The 22,735-nt window shown below is 36.0% G+C and overlaps 2 protein-coding genes across 10 annotated transcripts; one reads left to right on the top strand and one right to left on the bottom strand.

Moving 5' to 3' along the window:
- Window positions 1-386: 386 nt before the first annotated feature.
- On the top strand, window positions 387-19,545 carry LOC118049709 (ENHANCER OF AG-4 protein 2). Of its 8 annotated transcripts, none has more exons than XR_012170311.1 (14): window positions 388-823; window positions 1,627-1,703; window positions 2,237-4,393; window positions 4,480-4,999; window positions 5,596-5,704; window positions 5,852-5,964; window positions 6,041-6,228; window positions 7,428-8,109; window positions 8,188-8,545; window positions 9,594-9,677; window positions 9,796-9,897; window positions 10,339-10,544; window positions 14,482-14,585; window positions 18,657-19,545. XR_012170311.1 is itself a non-coding variant. In XM_073410413.1 (12 exons), the coding sequence occupies exons 1-11, from the start codon at window positions 719-721 to the stop codon at window positions 9,864-9,866; spliced, it is 4,464 nt and encodes a 1,487-aa protein (XP_073266514.1). In that variant the 5' UTR covers window positions 388-718; the 3' UTR covers window positions 9,867-9,897; window positions 10,339-10,546. The 8 variants fall into 8 exon arrangements, 1 of the variants encoding a protein (XP_073266514.1); XR_012170312.1 differs by having other exon boundaries at window positions 18,386-19,545; XR_012170313.1 differs by lacking the exon at window positions 18,657-19,545 and adding an exon at window positions 15,691-16,206.
- On the bottom strand, window positions 18,343-22,148 carry LOC118049711 (uncharacterized). Of its 2 annotated transcripts, none has more exons than XM_035059790.2 (3): window positions 21,515-22,148; window positions 20,855-20,985; window positions 18,343-19,399 (listed from the first exon to the last, which is right to left on the bottom strand). In XM_035059790.2, the coding sequence occupies exons 1-3, from the start codon at window positions 21,839-21,841 to the stop codon at window positions 18,625-18,627; spliced, it is 1,233 nt and encodes a 410-aa protein (XP_034915681.1). In that variant the 5' UTR covers window positions 21,842-22,148; the 3' UTR covers window positions 18,343-18,624. The 2 variants fall into 2 exon arrangements, with proteins under 2 accessions (XP_034915681.1, XP_073266515.1); XM_073410414.1 differs by lacking the exon at window positions 21,515-22,148 and adding an exon at window positions 21,082-21,440.
- Window positions 22,149-22,735: the final 587 nt, after the last annotated feature.

Genomic DNA, 22,735 nt, shown 5'->3' with positions numbered 1-22,735 from the left:
ATTACCAAATAATTACTCACGTTAAAATGACAAAAAATCTTGATAACTAATCTCGAGAACGATCCTACTATAATGGAAGTGCCTGATAATCTCTCAAGAAAATAGGAATTTAATTAGGAAAGGCTCAAGAGAATATTTAATTATTTATTTATGGGGACTAATAGATTAGTGTTAAACACATATAAGGACTAAGCTGTAATTAACTCAATTAATTTCGTGGAGAACTAGAAAACCTAAATTTATTTGTCTAATAATAATGATGGAAAATATTAATACAGTAAAATAATATATTTTTTTAAAAATTTAATTTTAATATTAATATATTAAAATAATATAAAAAAATTTAGTGTTTAAAATATTTTTGCACCGTAAACGTAAAATTAAAGAAACTGTTACTAACTCTCTCTCTCTCGACACCGCCTCAATCTCTCTCTCTCTCTCTCTCTAAAGCCTCCTCAAAATTCCCAAATGCACGACCACAGCACTCTTCACTATCCTCCTCCGATACCGTAGCACCCCTATCGCCGGAACGCTAACGGCAAGCCCCCGCCGGAAAATATGCGGCGAGAATTTTTCGTTGGACGTCCTTCTTTGTTGGACTCGATTCGAATTCTCCATTCCAATTGGCTCCCTTGCTCCTCCTTTTCAAATTTTAGGGTTTTTTCGTGATCAATAACCACACCGCTAAGAAGAACTAGAGCGACACAAGTAACCGCCTATGGCTCCGGGGCGTAAAAAGGGAGCGAATAAGAAGAAACTTCAGTTGCGTTTGGGTGATCTTGTTCTTGCTAAAGTCAAGGGTTACCCTTCCTGGCCTGCCAAGGTTTCTTCCCCTAATTTTCGATTCCCCCCCCCCCTAACTTCACTATCTGTAAATATATTATATAGTTAATCTTATGAATTTGATTCATTCTTTCTTCAGTTTTTTTTTTTTATTATCTTTTCGGATTACTGTCGTGGGTTTTAGTGATGGGTTTTGAAGATTGGTGGGTTCAGTTTATTTTGTTATGTGAATCAATGTGTTTTTCATGGTGGGTTTTACCATTTTAGTAAGTCGTTAATAATTACAATTTAAAGATGGGTTCAAATATTGGTGAAGGGGGCTATTTTTGTTGCTTTACTGATTTTAGTTCAACTTGATTTGGTTCTTTCTGTTGAGCTCTTAAGTTTTCATGCTTGTATGTGTATACTTATACTTTAATTCTTTCTTGTAATTTGATTAGTTTTGAGGGCATGAAAATTGGGATTAATTGATTCACGGGTTGGTATATATGTGTGCATTTGATTAGATGATGATGGTATAGTGGTTTTTTTCTGTGGGTTTTAAAGTAAGGCTCAGCTGGCTTTGATTTGTGTCTTGGTTAATTTTGGTAGTAAATATGTTGCCCCCCTTATATTTGCTTCTTAGCTATTCTCTTTTAAGAGTTTATACTGTTGTTAGGTTGTTTTTGTTCTTTGGTAATTGATTGATTGTTGCTGTAATTTTTGTGGGTTGTGGTAATGGAGATGTTGGTATTAACTGGGTGAAGGCTTCTTCCTGCAACGGTTGTGATTTATTTTGTTGAGCTTTTGACAGTTTGTCATTTTGGTTGTGTTTGAGCGATTTCATGGGTTTTTGAATTTCAGATTAGCCGGCCTGAAGATTGGAAGCGAGTCGCTGATGCTAAGAAAGTTTTTGTCTATTTTTTTGGAACTCAAGAAATGTAAGTTTCTTTATGCATTTCTTGTTCAAAATTTGTTCATGCATGGTGAAGGGTTGAGAATGTGGTTATCTTAGTTAGTAAACTGTGCAATAATATGGGCCTTTATATTTCAACATGGAATTGACAGTTTTCTTCCTTCTAAACCATTTTGGTGTGATTAATAACTGATAGTTTGAGATCTTTGAAAATGAGAATTTGGGACTGACTGTTGGTATTATGACTACACAACCTGGGAAGCTTGTCTTCAACTAAGAAATGCTTAGTTGAGTACTATTTTGGAGTATGATTTAACATCTAGACCTGTGGTAGCTTGTCTTCAAGTCTTTCTCTAATGTAGTAAATATCAGCTATTGAGAAATGAAGGAAAGTAATGACTAGGTTTTTGGATGAGATGGCATTAAAATTTGCTATGTTTATTTGCCACCACACTTGACGTGATTGAGTCTTAGAGACTTGATTGTGTGCATGGATTAAGTTAGTTGCAACTTGTATTAGAGCTTATTACTTCCCATTTCTTGCTTTTCCTCTTGCAGTGCTTTTGTTGCCCCATCTGATATTCAGGTATTCACAAATGAAGTGAAGAATAAATTGTCAGCTCGGTGTCAGAGTAAGAAGGATAGGTTCTTTTCCCAAGCTGTGAAGGAAATCTGTGCAGCTTTTGAAGAGTTGCAGAAGGGAAAGTCAAGTGGATTGGGAGATAATACTGATAGATCAGCCCTAGGATCTGAGGGTCAATCTGTTGACTCAATGGAAGAGGATGGGGCAGGGAATGACTTAAATGAGGGGATGGGTAAAGTTGGACAAAGTGGAGTGATGTGGGATTCAGGACGTGAATTTAGTTCTAAGTTGGAGCATTGCTCCAGTAGACGAGGTGAAGCGGGCTCTGAAGGTATGAAGCCTTCTGTTTCATGTGATACTGATGACAGTTCATCCCCAGGTATTTCTTCTGAAAATAAGGTTAAAACATTTGATGGTGAACAACCACAAGAGGTATTATCTGCTTCCAGTTTGGATAATGTTTCCTTTGTAAAGGATGAAGCCTCTTGTAATGGAAATCTGGATGTTAATTGCATGAATAACCTGTGTAATGGTGAGGAGGCAAGGACAAATCCTCATGAGTCTAAGACAGTGGTTTCTGGGGCAGACAGAAAATTGGAATGTGATTCTAGGGAGCAAGTGAAAGGTGGAGAAAAAGGCAAGCATGCTAGTGGCAGAATAAGAGATCCCCCCCCAGGTCCTCCTAAATCAGATTCAGTAGCCAATGGTGGTAGAAAAGCAGAACTATCAAAAGCCAAAAAGGATACTATTATGGTGTTCAATGATATACACAAAAATAAGGTCTTTCAAAAGAAAAGGCGTGCCCAACCTGAACATGGAAAATCTGAGCTTGAATCAACTGAAACTACAAATCCTGCTAAGAAATTAAAGCGTGTAGACAAGGAGGATGATGTTACCAAGGGACCCCTCTTAGAAAACAAGAGTATTTTGCCAAGCTTGAATGTAGTCGATGACAAAGCAGTCAAACAGCCTGTGGCACATGGGAAAAGAGAAATCCTTTTGGCATTAAGAGCCCAAAGTGGTAAAGTTAAATCTGATGCTTTTGCCCAAATAGGTAAAGTGAAATCTAATCTTTCTTCTCAATCAGGTAAGTTTAAACCTGGTACATCTGCCAAGACGAGTAAAGTTGACTGTGATGCATCTGCCCAGACAGTTAAAGTCAAAAGTGATGCTCCTGCACAATGGGGTAACACTAATACTGATGTATCTGCACAAATAAGCAAAGTTAAACTGGATGCATCTGCTGAAATTGGCAAAGCTAAACCTGATGCTTCTGATCCAATGAGTAAAGTTAAATCTGATGTTTCAAATGATGAAACTGTGCTGCCTGTATTAAAACGCCGTAAATGGGCAATGGAGGCGATGTGTGACGCTGCTGCTCTCAATTCCGATGACAGAATGAAGAAAAATGCTCTTGAGCTAAATAGTGATTTAGCTTCTATCAATACGAGAGTTTCTGTCACCCAACAGCCCAAAAGGCGAAGAGCTGTTTGCCTTTATGATGATGATGATGAAGATGAAGAACCCAAAACTCCTGTTCATGGAGGAGCTGACAAAAATGTCAGAGCACATGTGTCTGTTTCCGACACTTCCAAGAGAACTAATGTGCATGTTGAAAGTTCTGTTAATCAAGAACACATAAGTTCTATTAATGCTCAGACAAGTTTGAGGGATTCTACTGGATTAGAGAATGGCCATTCCAAGGAATCATCTTTGCTAATGCAGAACAATCCTTTTTCACCTAGCTGTCCAAAAACAGCGAAGAGGAATGATACTCATGTCTCTCCAAGTCCTGGCAAATCAGAGTCCGAGCAGATACTGACCAAGGAGGCCAAACCACTCATAACTACCCCTAAGAGGTCTCCTCATCTGCCTCCTGCCACCAAACCAGTTGTGGAACAGCATAAAGCTACCAAGCCCTCCATTAAAGTTTCCACACTTGGCACTCAAAAGAGGGCCCAGGCTGGACCTGGCAAGGTTTCAGGTCCTGTTTTGGATAGTTCAAACACTTCTCAAAATCACGTGCCAAGTCAAAAAAGTATAGCAGCTTTTTCTGGGGAAAGGCCAAAAAGTTCTCCTAAAGCAACTTTACAAATGAGTGATCCTACTGTTCCAATGTGTGCTCCATCAGAGTATGATTCTTTTCCTGTTGAAATGTATCTATTTTTACTACATTTTTTAATTCATTTTATAGAGATATTTTCTTGCATAATTGCAGACTGGAAGATGGTATGGATGATAGAAGCAGCTTTTTGGTTGATTCTAAGACTCTAGATTCTGTTACATCTATGAAACATCTCATTGCTGCTGCTCAAGCAAAAAGGAGACAAGCTCACTCACAACCTTTTCCTAATGGAAACCCTGCCTTTATAGCTCTGAATGATGCTCAGGGAAGGAGCCCAAGCTCCTCACCAAGCGTGATTTTTTTATGTGGTACTAGCAATGCTGTACAGGTAGATATGCAAGGCTTCTATCATCATACAAATTTAGTTTCTCCATCTTCACATGGTCGCCAATCAGCGTCACACAGCCAAGTGGAAGCTGAAGAAATTGAGGAGCAAAGAGTTAGTTCAGGACAGAGGGCTGCTGGAGGTTCATTGAGTGGTGGTACTGAAGCTGCTGTGGCTCGTGATGCTTTTGAAGGGATGATAGAGACTTTATCAAGGACAAAAGAAAGTATTGGACGTGCAACTCGCCTTGCCATTGATTGTGCCAAGTATGGCATTGCAAATGAGGTGGTTTGTTATCCTTCCTTTTATTCTGTTATTTTTCTTGATTGGTTCTCATAAAAAGAAGAGTTGGTTATTTAAGCTCCATGATTCTTGCTCTTAGTTGTCTTTTCCTTGAAATGTTATTTCCATTGTATATGCTTGTAGTTTTATGCATCTCTCTGCAAGAAGGCTGCTTCATAATTTCTTTTCTTTGAGCAAAAAGACTGCTAGATAAATTTGCCTCCACATGTATATGGGAATTGTTATGGTTGGGATACAGTTATCCTTTATGGTATTCTTTACATTGCAGTCAGGGGTTCTTAGATGCCCTCTGTATAAAATGAGTTAAAAATTGTCAGGACAGTTATAAAATAAGTTAAACTTAATTCATTTTTTTTGATTGACTGATTCTTTAAAAATTAAAAAGCAATCATACCATTCTTTTGTTTTTATATAAGTGGTTCATAATGGACTTTTCATGTCCTCATTTTTTGAAGTTTACTTTTTTTCTATCATGATTTTCCTAGGCTCATGATGTTGTTGTTCTCTTGCCAAAGTTTAATTGAATCAGCTATGGAAGGGTTCCATGATTTGGTGCTGAACAAGCTAAAATGGTTTTGCAGGTTGTAGAACTTCTAATCCGAAAATTGGAAAGTGAGCCTAGTTTCCACCGCAAAGTGGACTTATTTTTTCTTGTAGATTCCATCACCCAGTGTTCACATAATCAAAAAGGTTGCTTTCTCCTTCTCAACAAGGACTCTATCAATCTTGCTCTTTCAACCCTTGTATATATTAGAGGATCAAAGAATGTCATTCATTCTATATCAACAATATTGACAGTTGCCATGGTTATGTTTCTGATTTTTTCCCTTCATTCAGGTATTGCTGGAGCTTTGTATGTCCCTATGGTGCAGGCAGCCTTACCACGCCTTGTTGGTGCTGCTGCTCCACCAGGGGCCAGTGCTCGGGAAAATCGTCGTCAGTGTTTAAAGGTTATTTTCCTTTTTATGTCACCATAGAGCTGGTTTGTTTTCATTAGAATAAAAGTTGATCTACTGTTGCTGTCAGGTTTTAAGGTTGTGGCTTGAGAGGAAAATCTTTCCAGAATCTGTTTTGAGGCACTATATGGATGGTATTGGAGGTTCAAATGATGATGCCTCTGCTGGATTTTCCCTTAGACGTCCATCCCAATCTGAGCGAGCTATAGATGATCCAATCAGGGAAATGGAAGGCATGTTTGTAGATGAATATGGCAGGTGTGTTTTCTTCCATTTTTATTAATTTTGTTAGTGGCATATTTCTTGTCCCTTGAGGAACCGTTTGCATGGTCCTACACGTCATGGAAATTTGATACAGGTATGGTCCATGACATGGTTATATTAGAGAAATAGTTTTAGAATTGGAACATAACATTGGAATCGACTATTTCTGTTGGAAAATGTAATATATACATGCATGTGAATGTTAACACAATTATTGCCTAGGGAATTGAACCGGATCCTAGATATGTGATCTGCAGTGTGCCACTTTATGATAAAAAAACATAGGGAGCCATATATTTTCATGCATTTCTGCTTTATTTTTTTCCCTTGCAGAAAGGACTGTATTTATAGAACAGATGTTAAGCATTTGCAATAAAAAAAGGGGGGGGGGGGCTCTAGAATAACTGTCAATCATAGGTTAGTCTTTGCACAATACCATGTTGAGTACTATTGGAGAGTGGAAGGATGTGTTTCCACTTGTATTCTTTGAATTATATGGCAGTCTTGCAGGCTCTTAGAGGTGATACATGTGATTGGACTCTTCCTCTTTTATCCCAATGCTTCAAGGGTTATACTTTTCTGTCATGTGTTAGATCCATTTCCAATTTGTGGTTTTGGGTTTGATAAGTTGCCTTCTGCTTGTCCCTATTGCTATTGTTTATGAAAATTGTAAATTTGACCATAAATCAGCTTTGTTTCTTTTGTAACTTCACAAAAGAAGGGCAAGTTTGATTGCCATAAGTATAAATGAGCCACAAGCACAAAATTGACTGAAGTTTTAACTTTTCACTGAAAACTGAAGTTGATACTCTTAAAGAAATTAAATAATCCTGGAGTATGAGGTGATGTAGAAGATGTTAGGGTGCTAGATGTCATTCCTAGGGCCTAATGTGTAGAAGTGTGGAAGACAATTAATACCATAGGTAGTTTTGTATGATTTTGAATACGCATGAGCTTTTGCTCTTTATTTTTGTTTGCTGAAGTCATCTTATTATGTTATGAAACCTTTTGTTATTATCATCGCAAATTTGTTTAAACCCTCGTGTTTCCATATGGCATGCCATATTACATGCATTTCTTTGGTCAATAGAGTTTTGTTTTTAGATGAAATTTGATTTTGATCAATGGAGAATTTCTTTAAATTTGGGTATTGACTTTAAGATCCATATTGGTTTTCTTGGCTTTGGTACCAGTAATGCCACATTTCAGTTGCCTGGGCTTTTATCTTCTCATGTGTTTGAGGATGATGATGATGACTTTCCGAGCAGTCCTTTTAAGGAAGTTAATGTTGTGTTGGGAGTTACAGAATCAACCCATGCTCTAGGAGAGAGAGAAACATTTACAGCGACTGCAAGTGACAGGCGCCATTGCATCTTAGAGGATGTGGATGTTGAACTTGAAATGGAAGATGTGTCTGGACACCCAAAGGATGAAAGACCCTCATCCATAGGTGTATTTTTTGAAATGGAAGCACAGCAGCATTACCCAGATAGGTTACCAGAACCAGCATTAAATGATTCTGTCCATTTGCTGCCTCTACCAGATGGTTCTCCACCACCGCCTCCTGATTCTCCTCCTCCACCTCCGCCTTTGCCTTCCTCTCCGCCGCTGCCACCACCACCACCACTTCCGCCTCAACCCTCAACATCTTTGTCACTGCCACCTCCACCTCCACCTCTTCCGTCACAAACACCACCTCCTCTCCCCCCTATGCCACCTTCAGCTCCTCTGCCTACTGTGGTACCACAACCATCTGTACCAACTCAATCTTCATTACTAGCAAAACCAATACGACCATCTCAGTCATCTGTACAGTCCTCACCTCATTTGGCATATCAATCAGCTGTACCTCATGAATACTGTACTACACCCAGTGTATGTATTTTGGCTGTCCATTTACTTACATGTGAATGTGTTAGTTTGTTTATTGTGACCTAAAATTTCTGTTCACAGAGTAATCAAATTGTCCAAATGGCTGGAAGTACTCCTCATGGGAATCACACGTTCTTAAATCCTCAAGCTCCTCAACAAAACCCACATTTTCAGCCAGTTAATGCACCTTTTGCACAAAGACCGCTGCATTCAAACCTGCCACAGAATGCATCAGGTCACTTCTCATTCACGACGCCTCCAATTCAGCAGCTTCCTTATCCCCGTCCATACTCTATGCCATCACATCTAGATGGTCGGCCACGATTTTCCACTGATGAACAGTGGAGGATGCCTTCAAGCGAATATGCAGATAATCATCCTGGTGCATGGATGGGCGGAAGAAATCCATCTTATGCAGGCCCTTCTTTTGGCCAGGAAGGTACGTGCAACTGTGTCCCTGCAATTATAGAACACTTGATCTTGTATTTTTAAATCCTCTTGCTACCTGTGCTTGCGTGCATATGTATTGCTTAGACCTTAATCTTTTTTAGTTTTTTAAAAATAAAATTGAATCAGACAGGAAAGTTACCAATTCATATTTTCTCTGTAATTATACTGAACAGCCTTAACAATCCATTCATGCTCTTATCTGGATGGGATTGAATGATTATGGTTTGAGGAGGTTATTGTGGATGCTAAACCATATTACAATTGATGAATCGATATTTTATTTTAAAAAGCTAATTAACTTCTTGAAACCTATAATTATGAGAGACAAAATGGTAACTTACCATATACTGTTTCTCTCTCTTTTAATTCATTATTTTATCTTTAATGCACAATGTCTCTTAATGTAATGATCTTGTATCATTATTTACCATTAATGCTATAGATATCATACTATATATCGAGTTTGCATGTGCTTAAAAAAAAGAAAAAGAAAAGAAAAGAAAAGAAGAAGAAGAAGTGATGGCAGATGCTTGCTTTCCATCTTTGCTCATGTAGGTTACTTTTCTATGTTGCCTCCCATATTAGTGATTCTTTTGGGGTAACCTTTTTGATTGGATGCTTGATTAAGTGTTCAAGTTATCATTCACTAAGATTTCTGGTCTGGAGAGAAAACATAGTTGTAAGGAAGCTTGATTGATTACATGTTATGGATCTTTTTTTACCAATTTAATTTAGTTTTGTCCTTGCTTTAAAACTTGATACCTAAAGTTCACAATCAGTGCTTTGCAGAGCAAGGATGCAAAATGCTTTTACTAGTTTCTAGCTTGTGCACATTATATGTATATAAAGTTGTTTGCCATGCTTATGTGGAAGCATTGCAACTGAACCCGGGAGCTTGTTTATTTCTCATTTGGCATGTTTTTGCATGTCCTGCAATGTGAGGTTAGGGAAGTTTGTTTTATTTTCTGTGTTTGCTTTGGGATGTACTTTTTCTTTGATACACAGGCTAATAGATCATAAATGTTTTTCCTTGGCAGGTCACTTTCAGCCACCAACTCCAAATAATATGGGTTTTCAGGTTGCTCCCTCCAACAAGGCACCTGCTGGAGCTTCCATTCCAGGTGAGCTTGCTTTGTAAAAGATGGTCTCATTTTGCTCATAAGGGACTTTTGTAGTACTTGAGTAAATTGACCTCCAATTTGAATCTAATAATTGATTTCTATTGCTGTATTGTTTTAGGTCATGGTGTTACACAGATGTTGCCATGTAGACCAGACATGCCTGCCCTTAACTGCTGGAGACCAGCATAATAAAGAGCCTGAGGGCATCTTAAGTTTTTGAGTAAGTTTACATTTGTGTTTTTTGGCAAAATTTCTGAAAAATGTTTATGGTCCTCATAAATTTGCATTCCAATTCGTTTCAAGAACAGGTCCTCATATATTTTGCCATAATTTCTGTCACTTATTGTGATAATTGAACTGAAGTGGCATCAACATTAGCGAATCATCTGTCATGTTTGGTGTGATTATAAGTTGAAGTTATCCTGTATTTAAATGGTTTCAAATTCATTTCTTTCCTATAATTTTTCATTAAACTTCTAGTAAAATGTTTTTGATTGATCATTCAGTGCAAATTCTTGTGCAATGGCACCATCTAGGGACTGCAATTATTTATGATAGTTTAGTGAAGCTTAGTACATCTCTCTCTCTCTCTCTACATTTTATATATATATATATATATATATAAATGATGGGAGGATAAATCTGTGGTTAACTTTTCCAGCTCTGTGATCCTGAAATGAGGAAGTGTGCTTGCGTTCTCATGCGCCTTAAGGAAGGCTCCCATTTTGGACAAAATACAACTATCGCTTGAAGGCAGTGTTTGAACCTTGTGGAGACTCTTGGCAGGGCTCTGTATAGTGTAATTTTTCCTGACAAATGTATCCCAGGAACATCTGCTTCTGAGTGTAGGGCCGTGTTTCTTACTTGGTTAGTACATCTGTTTCTTAACTCTTGTAATTACACTGATGTTAGTATATATAGAGATTTTCTAAACCACAAGTTTGACAAGTGGTGAATTGATTGATTCTTCTAATGCATAACTTTTTTATCTTATTTTTCTTCTCTATATAATATTTTGTTCTGTAAGGTTCATTAATAATACAGCAAATGCATTCACTTTCATTTCCTTCTTCCATCTGTGGGGGGCATGCATGGTTCAATCAGAGAACTGGATGCATAACTGAATGCCTTTTGGTGCATTGTGTCGCTCATAGAGCTTTTTATTTAGTGGATGTTGGTCTATCATCTACCCATGGCCTTGTGCTTGGGAGAAGAATAGACTTACGTAGGACAATTCGGAAGTCCATTTGGTTTCCAAGGCAGTCAAATAGGGCTTCTTTGGTCAATTTTTGATGATGACAAAGAAATTTGATTTGGTTGGGTGTTTCCTTTTATTTTGGAGGAATTGGGACATGGCTGTAAATGAGTGGCTGGGTTATGTTTTTCATGAATTGACCTCTAGATAACTCCTTGTTGTTTTTTATTTTGGTTTGGTTATATTATGTAAATAATTTAATTTACAATTGAAAAAAAATTGTATGATGTGGTGGCAGTGGGAAAGTTGCAGGAATCCTCTTTACCTTTCTACTTTTGTTTCATTGGTGAACTTTTAACCCCCTTTTAATCATAAGTGTCAGCTCCTTTGTTATTTGAGTCCTGCTATAAAAGAAATTTCCATTTAGTTCTATAAGCATCATACTGTTGAAAGGCATTCCAGCTTCAGAGGCAGGTGAGCCTGGAAACTTGAGAGAATCAAAATTCTTTCATGTTTGATAATCAAGTACTCAAATTTCAAGTTTCGCATCTAAAATCAGTAACTTAAATTTGGTCTAGTTGTTAATTAGCTAAATTCATATGTGGGCTGTATCTACTGATGTGAATACTTATGTGTAAACAAACTGATGCGGTATTCACATCAGCCAGGTACAAAATTGAGTGTTGCATTATCTTGAAAGATTTAGAGATAAAAAATTATGAATGACCAAAAAGAAATGAGATCCCAATATAACACAACGAAGGGAGTAGATTAACACAATGAAGGGTGTAGATTGAAATTGATGCATGGATCATAGCATGAAAATTTTGAATCTTAAATTTAAACTAACAGACTAACTACTTGCAACATGCGGACCTGAGCTGTGTCTAGTACTTTTTCATACTTTTTACCCTTAAATCTCTCAGATTTTTTTTTTTTAAAATTTTTTCCCAGATTCTCGTTGCTTAACTTCTCTTCAACTCTCTTAAGACCTGACTGCTTTGTGTTCATGTGTGTGTGCGTGTGAGAGAGAGAGAGTTGACTGTCAAGGCTTTAGATCAGTGATATCTCTCTCCTCATCTCTTCAATTTTAGTTCATCTTGTAGCCTAATGGTTTGATAGTGGATGAAAATTGGAAAGGAATACAGACATGGTTTTACTGTGGTTCAAAATTAGCCATTGAATATTAGGGTGATCTTCCTTGGTTGGTGTTCCATGAACATATAATTCTGTTTTTTTATTTTATTTTATTTTGCTTTGTGGATTAACAGATGTCAAAGATCATTCTACTAGCAACACATTTCTCTTCTATTGTGTTTCTTTCCCTCAATTTCACAGACTTCATATCGTGCGCAATGCCTGTATTTCTATCTTTTCTTGGGAGACTGATTTGGTTATTGGAACTTGCTGTTTTCTGTTCAAATTCTTAATTCTTTTTTCTTCTCCCTCAGGTCTTATATTAGATTCTGGACTTTAGAGGGGTAAATTTTCTTGTAGATCGCTCTTTTTTAATCCTGCCAGGCCTTCACCTCCTACTTGTTTCCTCTTGGTCATTATATGTGGAAAGCTGAGTTTCCATCTCAGATTCAAGCTTTTATCTGGAGAGGTTTTCTCAACAAAATTAAAACTAATGATTTAAGGCCAGCTAAGAAGGCTCGCAGTTACTCTTTCTCCTGATATGTGTTATGGGTGATGGTGGTGGGGAGACTGTTAGCCACTTCTTTGTCATTCATAGGGGACAGGTGAGGTAGTTTCTTTGGGATTTGTAGGAGACTACGGGTAGTTTCAGGCTCAATGGATGACATTTCTTCTTGATGTTCCTGGAAGGGTTTGCTAAGAACAATGACAACAAGATCCTTTGAAATCATGCTATTTGTCTGTGGGGTGTGTTATATGGAAGGAGTGGGATGGAATCTTTAGCGACCACTAATTTTGGAGCAGATCTTGTATGGTGAATAGTTCAGATCTTGTATGGTGAATAGTTCTTTTAGCTTCATTACACTCTTCTGCTCATAGACTCTTTAAGGGAGTCTCTAACTGATATCCAAGGAGACTGCAAAGCTCTAGTGTTGCTGAGTTTAGTTAGCTTCTAGTCTCTCGTTCTCTCGACCTTCTGGAAGGTGCCTCAGCTTCCGTTTTTATAAACCTCTTCTTTTATCCAAAACAAACAACAATATATTTTCTTTGCTGATTGATTTAACTGTATGTTAATTTATGATAGATTTAGAATCACTTCTTTGATGTCTTGTTTGGTTGCTTAGAGAATTTGTGGAAACTGACCTACTGAAAAGTGTATGTAGGAAACCTTTTAACACTGGGTGATTAGAAATTGTGGTGGTTACAGCTGTGTTCTCCAGAATCAGAGAGTACTGATGGTTTCTTTGGTTGTCATTTATAATCTTTGGTTGTCAAGAAATGTACTCCTTTTAGAATTCACATAATTAGTAAATGGCATTCGCTCCATCTCAGATTCAAGCACAGTCAATATATGCAATGTATGCATCTTGACAAGTGACATGTAACTAAGGTTGAGAACTAAATTTGGACCTTTTGATTTGCGAGGCTTAATGACTTTATGTGTTGCATTTTTTTATTTTTTTTGGTGGAGGTAGGCAGATTTGACTATAGACCTATATGTAACTCTGCCCCTACGTTTGACTACCAGTTTGAGCATGATTCTTAAACTCAGTTCTGATTTTGTGCATAAAGGCTGCCTGCTGCAAGTTTTCTTGGTAAAGGTGGTGAGTTTCTGCTGTCATTATGGATGCCTCAAATTATCTGTAAATCTTTATTCTTGCAGAAGTTGCTAGAAGTTATGGGCCTCTACCTCTTCTTGATCATGTATATTATAGGACGTTCTCAAGGTCTTTTTGGATCTATGCTCACCCCTGTTTATTTGAATTTTATGTTTCTTTTAGCTGGGTGGCTTTAACAACCGAGCTACTCTAGGTCTGTTGACTCTTTTCTTCTGGAATTCCGGGTTAGAGAAAATGTTGCGGACTCTTTCATGCATGTTAATCCAATCTTAGCACCTATTTAACTGCATCACTTGAATGTTGCCATTTATTTTCAAAAATAATTTCACAAAATCTTGCACATTCAGAGTTGGATTTTGTCAGGTGAGATTCTTGTGGAGACCTAGAAGTTAGAAATCATAAGAAGGAATTGGCATTTGCTTTCTTCTTGAAATTGTTCATTTCTTCTTGATTTTATTTTATTTGTAAATTGTAAATAAAAGATGCCACAGGTTTCTGTTAGCAAAATTTAGCAGTCCCCATTCTAGCCATTATTTTAGATGTTTTTTTTGTAACTATGGGTTCACATTTCAAAATGATTCTCATGGATGTAACAAGAAAGAAGGAAAGAGTTGAGACCATGACTGCTGTGTCTCTTTGCTGCCTTCTTTTCTTCTTGATTTTGTTATTGGAATCCTCATAATGCCTCATAAGGCTTGGACTCCTTCTGGCTTTCTGCTGCTGGTGAAGGGGATTAGTCCTCTGAGCATAACGCCTATCTGTAATCTATATCATGCAGTATAATTTATCATTATTGTTTCAGGGGCTGTTCAGTGTTGGAATTAAATGATAACTGCAAATTGTACTGTTTCAGGTTGAAGCAAAAAATTAAGGTGCATCTGCTGTCATTCATGACTTACTCATTTTGGGGAATAAAGATCAAGCTATATCTGGGAGAGAACTTCTGCAAAATCTGAGGTAAATATTTGATGTGGACTCTCAAAGCCTAAGCAATGCTCATAATTTTGAAATTTTTAGGTAGGGATAGTTTTTCCGCCAAGTATCTTTCTTAAAATAGTAAAAGTGTTCAACAAATGCTTTTTTTTTTTTTTGAAGAAATAGCTTATTAGTTTACAGTGGTTATTTCCATATGTGAATATATTTATGACCCTTACATGCTGTATCATCATCACATTGTGAACAGTTGATCATCTTGAGAATTCAATTCATTTTTTGTCACAATCATTTATTTCTAGTTATAATACTTTTTCACCATGATTGTCTGCTATTAGTTGTTTTCTATGCTTGCTTAATCTCTCACCACCAGTTAGGAACATCAATATTACTACATGTTGCCCCAACGAATTGCTGCAATTACCAAAATTCACTCTTTACAATTGGAACATTGAACTCATATTAGGTCATTTCCACGAGTTTGGAAGAGTAATGTGATTTTTGGCTATATTTTAAGGCTGATCCCAATTTTACAGTATGGAAGAGTAATGTGAACCTGGTCTTTTCTTTATTATATTCAAGGGTGATCCCTATTTTGCAGATTTTTAATATATGCTTAAAGTTTGATTGTTAGGGATTGACAAAAAAAATAAAATGAAAATAACAGAGAGGAGAGCTGAAATGCAAAGTAAAATGAGGAATAAGTAAAATGTAGTAGCTTGATTAGGTTTGTAGAGATGTTTATTTGTTAGCTGGTGAAGGGCACAACTGGTAGTGCGATGATTTCCATGTTAAGATTCATGTTGCGAAATAGAAAGTGGTATATAAAGTTGATTACAAGATACTGTTATGATTGCTAGAATGAATGGATCTAATCAGCATATTGTTGAAGATAGAGAATTCTTCTTGGAGATACAGTGAACATCAAGTTTCTCGCCATGAAAGTCTGGGACATAGTCATGGATGCCTGTAATATTGTATAAGCTAATGTGCGAAACAAAAATAAAATAAAATTGAGAACCATTCTGGGACTTTCATGGTGTTAGGTTCTGTCGGATGGGGGAATACTAGGATAGTTGATTTGGTGGTGAGTATGATACAAATTGTAATATATTATGGATGTATGCAGTAGAGAGATTCTGGAACAGCATCTGCCGGTGGAGAATCTTGAATTTATGCTCATCAGTAAGGAAGTACGTGTACATGAAGAGATTCGGAGTTTAGCTTTCTTTTTTTTTACCCTAAACTCTTGTTTATATTTCCTGCCTTAAATACTCGGTCCCTCTGCGTCCTTGGCTTTAATATGCAAAAGAGATGGAAAATTTGAAGAACAAGTAAAAGGACCAAACCTTAAAAATAGTGAGAACCTAGTTTTAGCCGAATGAGTATGGAATGATATAACTATTGAAAAGAGAGATGATGGCTGGTAACTGTTAGCTTATCTGGGTTTCGTTGGGATCTTGCTTTACCCGCAAGAACTGGATTCTATTGTTTTGACAGGGAAGGAGTTAGTCTCTTTGGCCGTTGGGCAGATTGTGAGGTGTAAAATTCACATGAATGTTCTAGTACTGACAATAGAACAGGTGACTTGTAGATTTCACTTGATGATGAAATCAAAAGAAAAAATGGATTAAAATGATCTAAACTTGCTCAAAATTCCCTTTTTAATTCGAGGTGCAGCAAATGAAGCTTATACCACAATGCTTGGTAACTGAAACAGCAGAATATTGTCAGTGTCCACATTTTTTTTTTTTTAAGCTTTTGTTCCCTTTTTCCCCCTTCAAAATTGACTTCTTTTTCATTTTTAATGTTTTTTTTTTTTTTTCAAAACTATCTGTCAATTTTTTTTAAATATTAAACTGGTTGAGAATTTAGATATGTAATTTTTTTCTTTAAAACATTGTGGATTGCTATAATATTTCATGACATAGCTTTTTTCTTTTTCAAACTAGTATTTTGATTTTTTTTTTTTTATATTGAGCTGATTGAGAATTTAACTTTATAGGTTTTTCAAAAATAATATTGTGGATTGCTACAATGTTTTTTCTTATATGGTTTTTGTTTTGCTGCAGTGTTTTTCTGCAAGTTTTTTTTTTTTTTTTTTAAATTATCTTTGTTGAATTTATTTTTTTAATATTGAACTGGTTGAGAATTGAGTTTTAGCTTTTCCCATGTTTTGTTTTTTTTTTTTTTGTTTTTTTTTTTCAAAATTTTCTTCATCTTTTTTATTATTATTATTTTTTTTTTTTTTTTTTCTTTTTTTTTTTTTTTGAATTTTTTTTGTCGATTTTATTTTTTTACTATTGAGCTGGTTGAGAATTTAGTTTTTAAGTTTTTTCTTTTAAAACACTGTGGATTGCTACAGTGTTTCCCCACATGATTCTTTTAATGATTTTTTTTTTGTTTTTTTTTTTCAAATTATCTGTCGATTTTATTTTTTTCATATTGAGTTTATTGAGATTTTAGCTTTGTAGTTCTTTAAAACACTGTGAATTGCTACAGTGTTTCCCTATATATATATATTTTTAATTGATTTTTTTTTTCAAAATTGTCTTTATCAAATTTTTTTTTTTCATATTGAATTAGTTGAAAATTTAACTTTGTAGTTTTTTTTTTTCTTTAAAACACTGTTGATTGCTATAATTTTTCTCCACATGATTTGTTTTGTTATGATTTTTTTTTCAAAATTATCTTTATTGACTTTATTATTTTTAATATCGAGCTGGTTGAAAATTATAACTGTAGATTTTCTCATGAAACACTATAGATTGCTACATTGTTTCCCTGCATGGTTTTTCTTTCCTTTTTTTTTTTTTGTGATATTTTCCAAAATTATCTTTGATGATCTTATTTTTTTCAATATTGAGTTGGTTGAGAATTACAATTGTATATTTCCTCACAAAAAAACTATAGATTGCTATAGTGTTTTCCTAAATGATTTTAATATTGAGATGGTTGAGAACTTAGTTTTAACTTTTTCTATATGTTTTTTTTTCATATCTTTTTTCTTTTCTTTTTTCAATATTGTCTTCTTTTTTTTGTTGTTTTTTTTTTAGAATTATTTTTGTCAAATTTTTTTTTATTATTTTTTTTTAAAACACTGTGGATTGCTATAGTGTTCATCCACATGATTTTATTTTTATAATATATTTTTTTTTAAATTATTTTTATCAATTTTATTATTTTTAATATTGAGCTGGTTGAGAATTTAGTTTTACAGTTTTTTTAAAAAAATATTTGGACTGCAATGATTTTTTTTCATATGATATTTTTTATAAATCCACGCACAAACTTGTGACATCACGCGGACATAACATCTAGTGATAGTCAAGTTGTGTGTGTATGACATTGTTATAGCCTTTACTGTCGCGGTTTGAAAAAATAAATTACTGTCAGCTCACAACCTTTTGTTATGAGCTGAATGAATTTTATTTTTTTTGATTTACGTGGTTGTCCGGGCCATCTTGTGCGTACCACGACTAATCTCACGGCTCACTGAACATCCTGCAAACCTAGTGAGCATGTAAGGCATTGTGTGGGTGATAGACGTGCACGGTGAGGTTTGAACCCAGGAGCTAAATGAACTTTAGTGTTATGACTTGTAGTCAAGCAAACCAAATAACACTAATCCTCGTGGGCTAATCCAAACAGGCTTAATATTGCCACTGACCAATTCCATTGGCTCAAACTTTGGAGGGGAAAGGAAGCCATTGCAAACTCACTAATTATTCTGACATGACGTAGTTGCGGGGACTGTAATCCTCTATTTAAGACAAATCAATGACAAAAAGCGTTTGTGCTGTATTATCACTTCCATTTTTCAGGTACAGAAGGGTGGATTTTGGCGCTTCTCACCAAGTTAACAAAAAATAAAGTACACGAGTGAGAAAATGTATCAACAGTTTTTTTCCACATAAACTAACAAGAACCTGCGATCTTTATTTGATGCCCCCCAGTCTCCAGTCTCTTTCTATTTACCTTCAAGAGCTAGCTAGCTACTCAACAGCAGACAAAATGTTGGCTCCAAAAATCGAGTAAATTGAATGTGATCTCTTATACTGAACTAATCGAGCGCTGTTTTGTTTTTCCGACCAGTTGTTGGTTTTGGCAATCCATCAAAGATTGGTCTCGTTATGGTTGAAGCAGACAAGGCTTGCAAATCTGGCTTCAAACTCCACTTCGATGTTGGCCAGATGGAAGAACTAATGCTGTCTTGATCATTCAAACTAGGCGTGCTTGACGACTTCCTTACCATGGGGAATCCATCAGCCACATCTCTGGGACCTGATTGTGCAGAGATCAAACCAGCTGCCTCGACATTTTTTGTGGCCCGGTTTCCTGCTTTGGGTCTGAGGGCTAAGCATTTTCCAGTGATTGTCGAGAAAGCAGCCCCGCTGTTTTCCTCTCTAATCAGCAAGTCAGAATAGATGGAAGTGAAATCAGTTTCTGATTTCTGACGACGCCTCGCCAATTTCTCAGACTCAATTTCCTTTGCTTCATCAAGGAATAATTTGTTAACCAGTTCATTGTTCTCGTCAAGTAACTCATTAACCAAGCTTCTAGTTTTCCGATGGAGGCACAAAGGCGGGTGGGAAGCTGGTGATGGTTTAAGATACAGACCACCTTCCAGATGATGAGAATATTCATTCCTGTTGACTGCCATCTCAAAACCTTCAGATGTGTTCTTTTGATCTTTCGGCCTAAGCCGGTAGTAACCTTGTAAAGAGCTCATAGCTGGAGAAACCTTAAGCTGCGAAGATTTGGGATTCAAATACTGGAATGAATCAAAGAGATCAGACTGCAAACCTCGTGGTGGGGTCTGTTCATAACTGCTCTGTCTGCAGAAAAAAGTTCAGTGTCATAATCGGTAGATTTCAGGCTAAATTTGGGGCTGATCTCCACCCCAGAAGATTCTCATGTTGAAAAATATTGTCAGCTAATCAAAAGGAACACTGAATGCTGTAAGGTTTTAGCTTTATGTGCATTTTCCTCTCAAATCTTAAAACCATCTAGAAAGACCAACTACACCAGTTGACTTAATCAAACTAATCTGGAGCAGGCTAGGAGCTTCGGATATTAAATTACATCCTCCATTCAATTATTTTGACTTGTGCTAATTATATTTACTATACTAGCCAAAACTAAATATCTGTAATTTATCAAATGAATAATAGTCATGGATATGGCATATCCTTTTATCCGTAAAAATAGAATTACCATGCACAACAAAAGAGACCACAGAAATCTTATTCAGTTTTACGTGAAAAACGAGAGAGAACGAGACACCACCAGGCTACATAACACCCTCCCTCTCATTTCTCATGAGATTCTCACATGCATTCCCTCGCTCCACTATATCTGACATTGGTCTATCATTTCTCCATATCTAATCCTTTGCTTTCACCGATCTTATTTGAATTCAATTCAATTAGAACACAAATTGACATCTGATATTCAACTATTTCATTGTCTTACATGGATTGGATTAAATTCAAACATACAGCAGGGAGGATGAAAGGGTCCGGAAATGCTTGAGAATTACATCCCAATCAATAGTCCATGCTCCCCAGGCCCCCTCCCACCCCCTTCTCCCCCTCTTTCTCCCACCGGTCACTCCAGCACAGCACACACCTAGATCCTAGTCAGGCACTTCAGGCTCCTCCCAGTGCCACTTATTGCAACAAACCTGATTAGTAGAGCCTCGTCTTTTAACACGACTTCCTTTAAACGTCACAACCACCACTACCACAAGAATAAAACTCTCCTCTCTCCTACCACCCAAAATGTACATTATTGCATCGTTATCAGCATTACCACATCATGGCATCACCTTTATATCCAATTCTAGCTTTTCGCATACACCACATTTGCTGATATAAACTTCTAGGTTCTCACGTGATATCCTCTTGAACATGTGTGCTTTGAAAGTCCACATAAATCAGAGCCAATATATATATATATAAAGGATTTCTGCCTAGTCATGGTTTTGTCCAAGCAAGGTCCTTGGAGGGTAATCTGAAAAAACCATTTTTGAATGAGGTTACCCTACTCGAATTGGACCATCCTAATATTTTCATTTGTGCGTTGCAAACTATATAGCACTAAAATTCTATGAACAGATCATAAGAAGCTCGAATGAAGCTGTATAATAATAATAATAATAATAATAAATCAAGGTAAGTTTGACACATAGAAGGCCACATTTTTCAGCACAATAACATGATGGGTATATTTAAATGAAGCAGAAATGAAAATTCAGAACAGGCATGAGTTTAAAAGGTACGCATGAATACCGTGGAGTATCAAAACCATTTGATAAGAACAATGAGGGTGGATGTCTTCCAGGTAATGGGATCTGGAGTGACTTGAGAGCAAACATTTGAAGATCTGTAACCAAGCCATTCATCTTTTTTATGTCAGCCACCTAAAAAAATAGTCAAAAACAAGAGAGAAGAATATCAACTGCCTTACCATCTAGTTAATAGAAGTTGTCGAAAAGCAAAAAAAATAAAAATGTCACCATAAACTGCTGTGCAATTGTGAGCAACATTTTGACACCCAGAAACTCAATGTATCAATAAATTCAATACCATTCATTACAAAAAAAAAAAAAAAAAAAAAAAAAAAACCCCGGATATCGCAACATAAAAAAAACCAAGTTCCAAAAAGATGGCTGTTCTGGACAGAAAGGGTACAGTTTTACACTAATGAAAATGATTATTCTGCAACTCTAACCAAACAAAAATCACATGATATAAATATTAAAATGATACAGACCCACAACTACCTTTCCACAGACCCACAACTACCTTTCCTTTCCCTCCCTTTCTAATTAAATGTATAAAACCATAACTAAAAAATATCACACTTTTAACATTACCCAATTCAAGATAAAAAGAACCCATTAATATGAGAAAGCAAAATCAATGGATTAATAAGAATTTTTTTTTTACCTCCACCCCGTATTTTATAGCGACACCGGCAAGAGTATCCAGCTTGGAAACCGGGTGTTCAATAAATCCGCTGCCACCATTTGAAGAGGTAGAAGCAGACGACGTTGCTGTGGTAGTTGATGGTGGCGACGGCAGTGTATTTCGACCCTTCCCCTTAATTTCGCTCTTGTTATAATTACTATAGAATTGCAAAACTTGATCTATCTCATCGTTGTGATTATCATGATAAACATAAACGCCGCCGTTTGAAAACTGACTGTACTCGGAATTCTGATCCTGATTCAGATGGTGATGCTGACCGCCGTTACTTTCCATCTGAATCTTCATCACATTGCCCAAAAAGAACCATGACCGTAAAAACTTCGGATCAGATTTTTTGATTAATTCATTGATTCGGAGATGATTAAATTGAATTCCATTTGAAATCAGATGAGAGAAAATTAAGAAGAAAATAAAATGGGATTTTTTTAACACAGAGAGAGATGTAGCGAAGGGAATGCGCGTGAGAAAGAGAGGTAGGGTAGGTATGATGTGATGTGGTGTTTTTATTTTTTTTCTCCCTCGAGGTTTTTCAGGGACAGCGGGACATTATTTTCCTAGACTGGAGCTGGACTATTAAAAAGAGAAAAAAGAAGTTTGTATATGTGTGAACACTTCTTCCCGCGAACACTTCTTCCCGAGAATCTTGAGAACAACAACATTGACTTCTCTAGGTGAACTCAAACCCTTCAAATAAAAAAAAAAAGAGTGACGCAACGCAAGTTATTTTTGAATGCCAAGCAAAATAGAAAAGTAAACTCATGCAAGACAGACTAGATCAAATTAGCTGCCTAATAAAATAAAGGCTTGTAAATTATTGTTGAAAATGTTATCAAATCTACTAAAGATAATATTAATATTAAAGATAAACATTATCAGAGATTATTATCATAATTAAAGATCACTGATACTGGAAATAATCGTAATCTCTGATTATATTTTCACTAGAAATTATTATTGATATTAAGGATAATTATGATAAGTTATTATTGATATTGAAGATACTATCATATCTACTTAAGATAATATTGACACTGAATATAATCATGATCAATGATTACTATCATAATCAGGGATCATTGATATTAAAGATAATTGTGATCTCTAATCATATCTACACAAGAGATTAATAATACTGAAGATGATTGTGATCATATCTGCAATATATATTCTAGGAATTAA

This window comes from Populus alba, chromosome 7 (genome assembly GCF_005239225.2).
Source record: "Populus alba chromosome 7, ASM523922v2, whole genome shotgun sequence".
NCBI classification, from domain to species: domain Eukaryota; kingdom Viridiplantae; phylum Streptophyta; class Magnoliopsida; order Malpighiales; family Salicaceae; genus Populus; species Populus alba.
This window is presented reverse-complemented; position numbering and strand designations above follow the sequence as displayed.

Coding starts and splice junctions, on each gene's coding strand:
- LOC118049709 (XM_073410413.1), top strand. CDS start 719: ATGGCTCCGGGGCGTAAAAAGGGAGCGAATAAGAAGAAACTTCAGTTG. Junction 6,229..7,427: donor TTTGTAGATGAATATGGCAG/GTGTGTTTTCTT, acceptor CTTTGGTACCAG/TAATGCCACATTTCAGTTGC. Junction 8,546..9,593: donor CCCTTCTTTTGGCCAGGAAG/GTACGTGCAACT, acceptor TTTCCTTGGCAG/GTCACTTTCAGCCACCAACT.
- LOC118049711 (XM_035059790.2), bottom strand. CDS start 21,841: ATGAAGATTCAGATGGAAAGTAACGGCGGTCAGCATCACCATCTGAAT. Junction 20,986..21,514: donor CTATAAAATACGGGGTGGAG/GTAAAAAAAAAA, acceptor CTATTTTTTTAG/GTGGCTGACATAAAAAAGAT. Junction 19,400..20,854: donor AATGGTTTTGATACTCCACG/GTATTCATGCGT, acceptor TTTTTTCTGCAG/ACAGAGCAGTTATGAACAGA.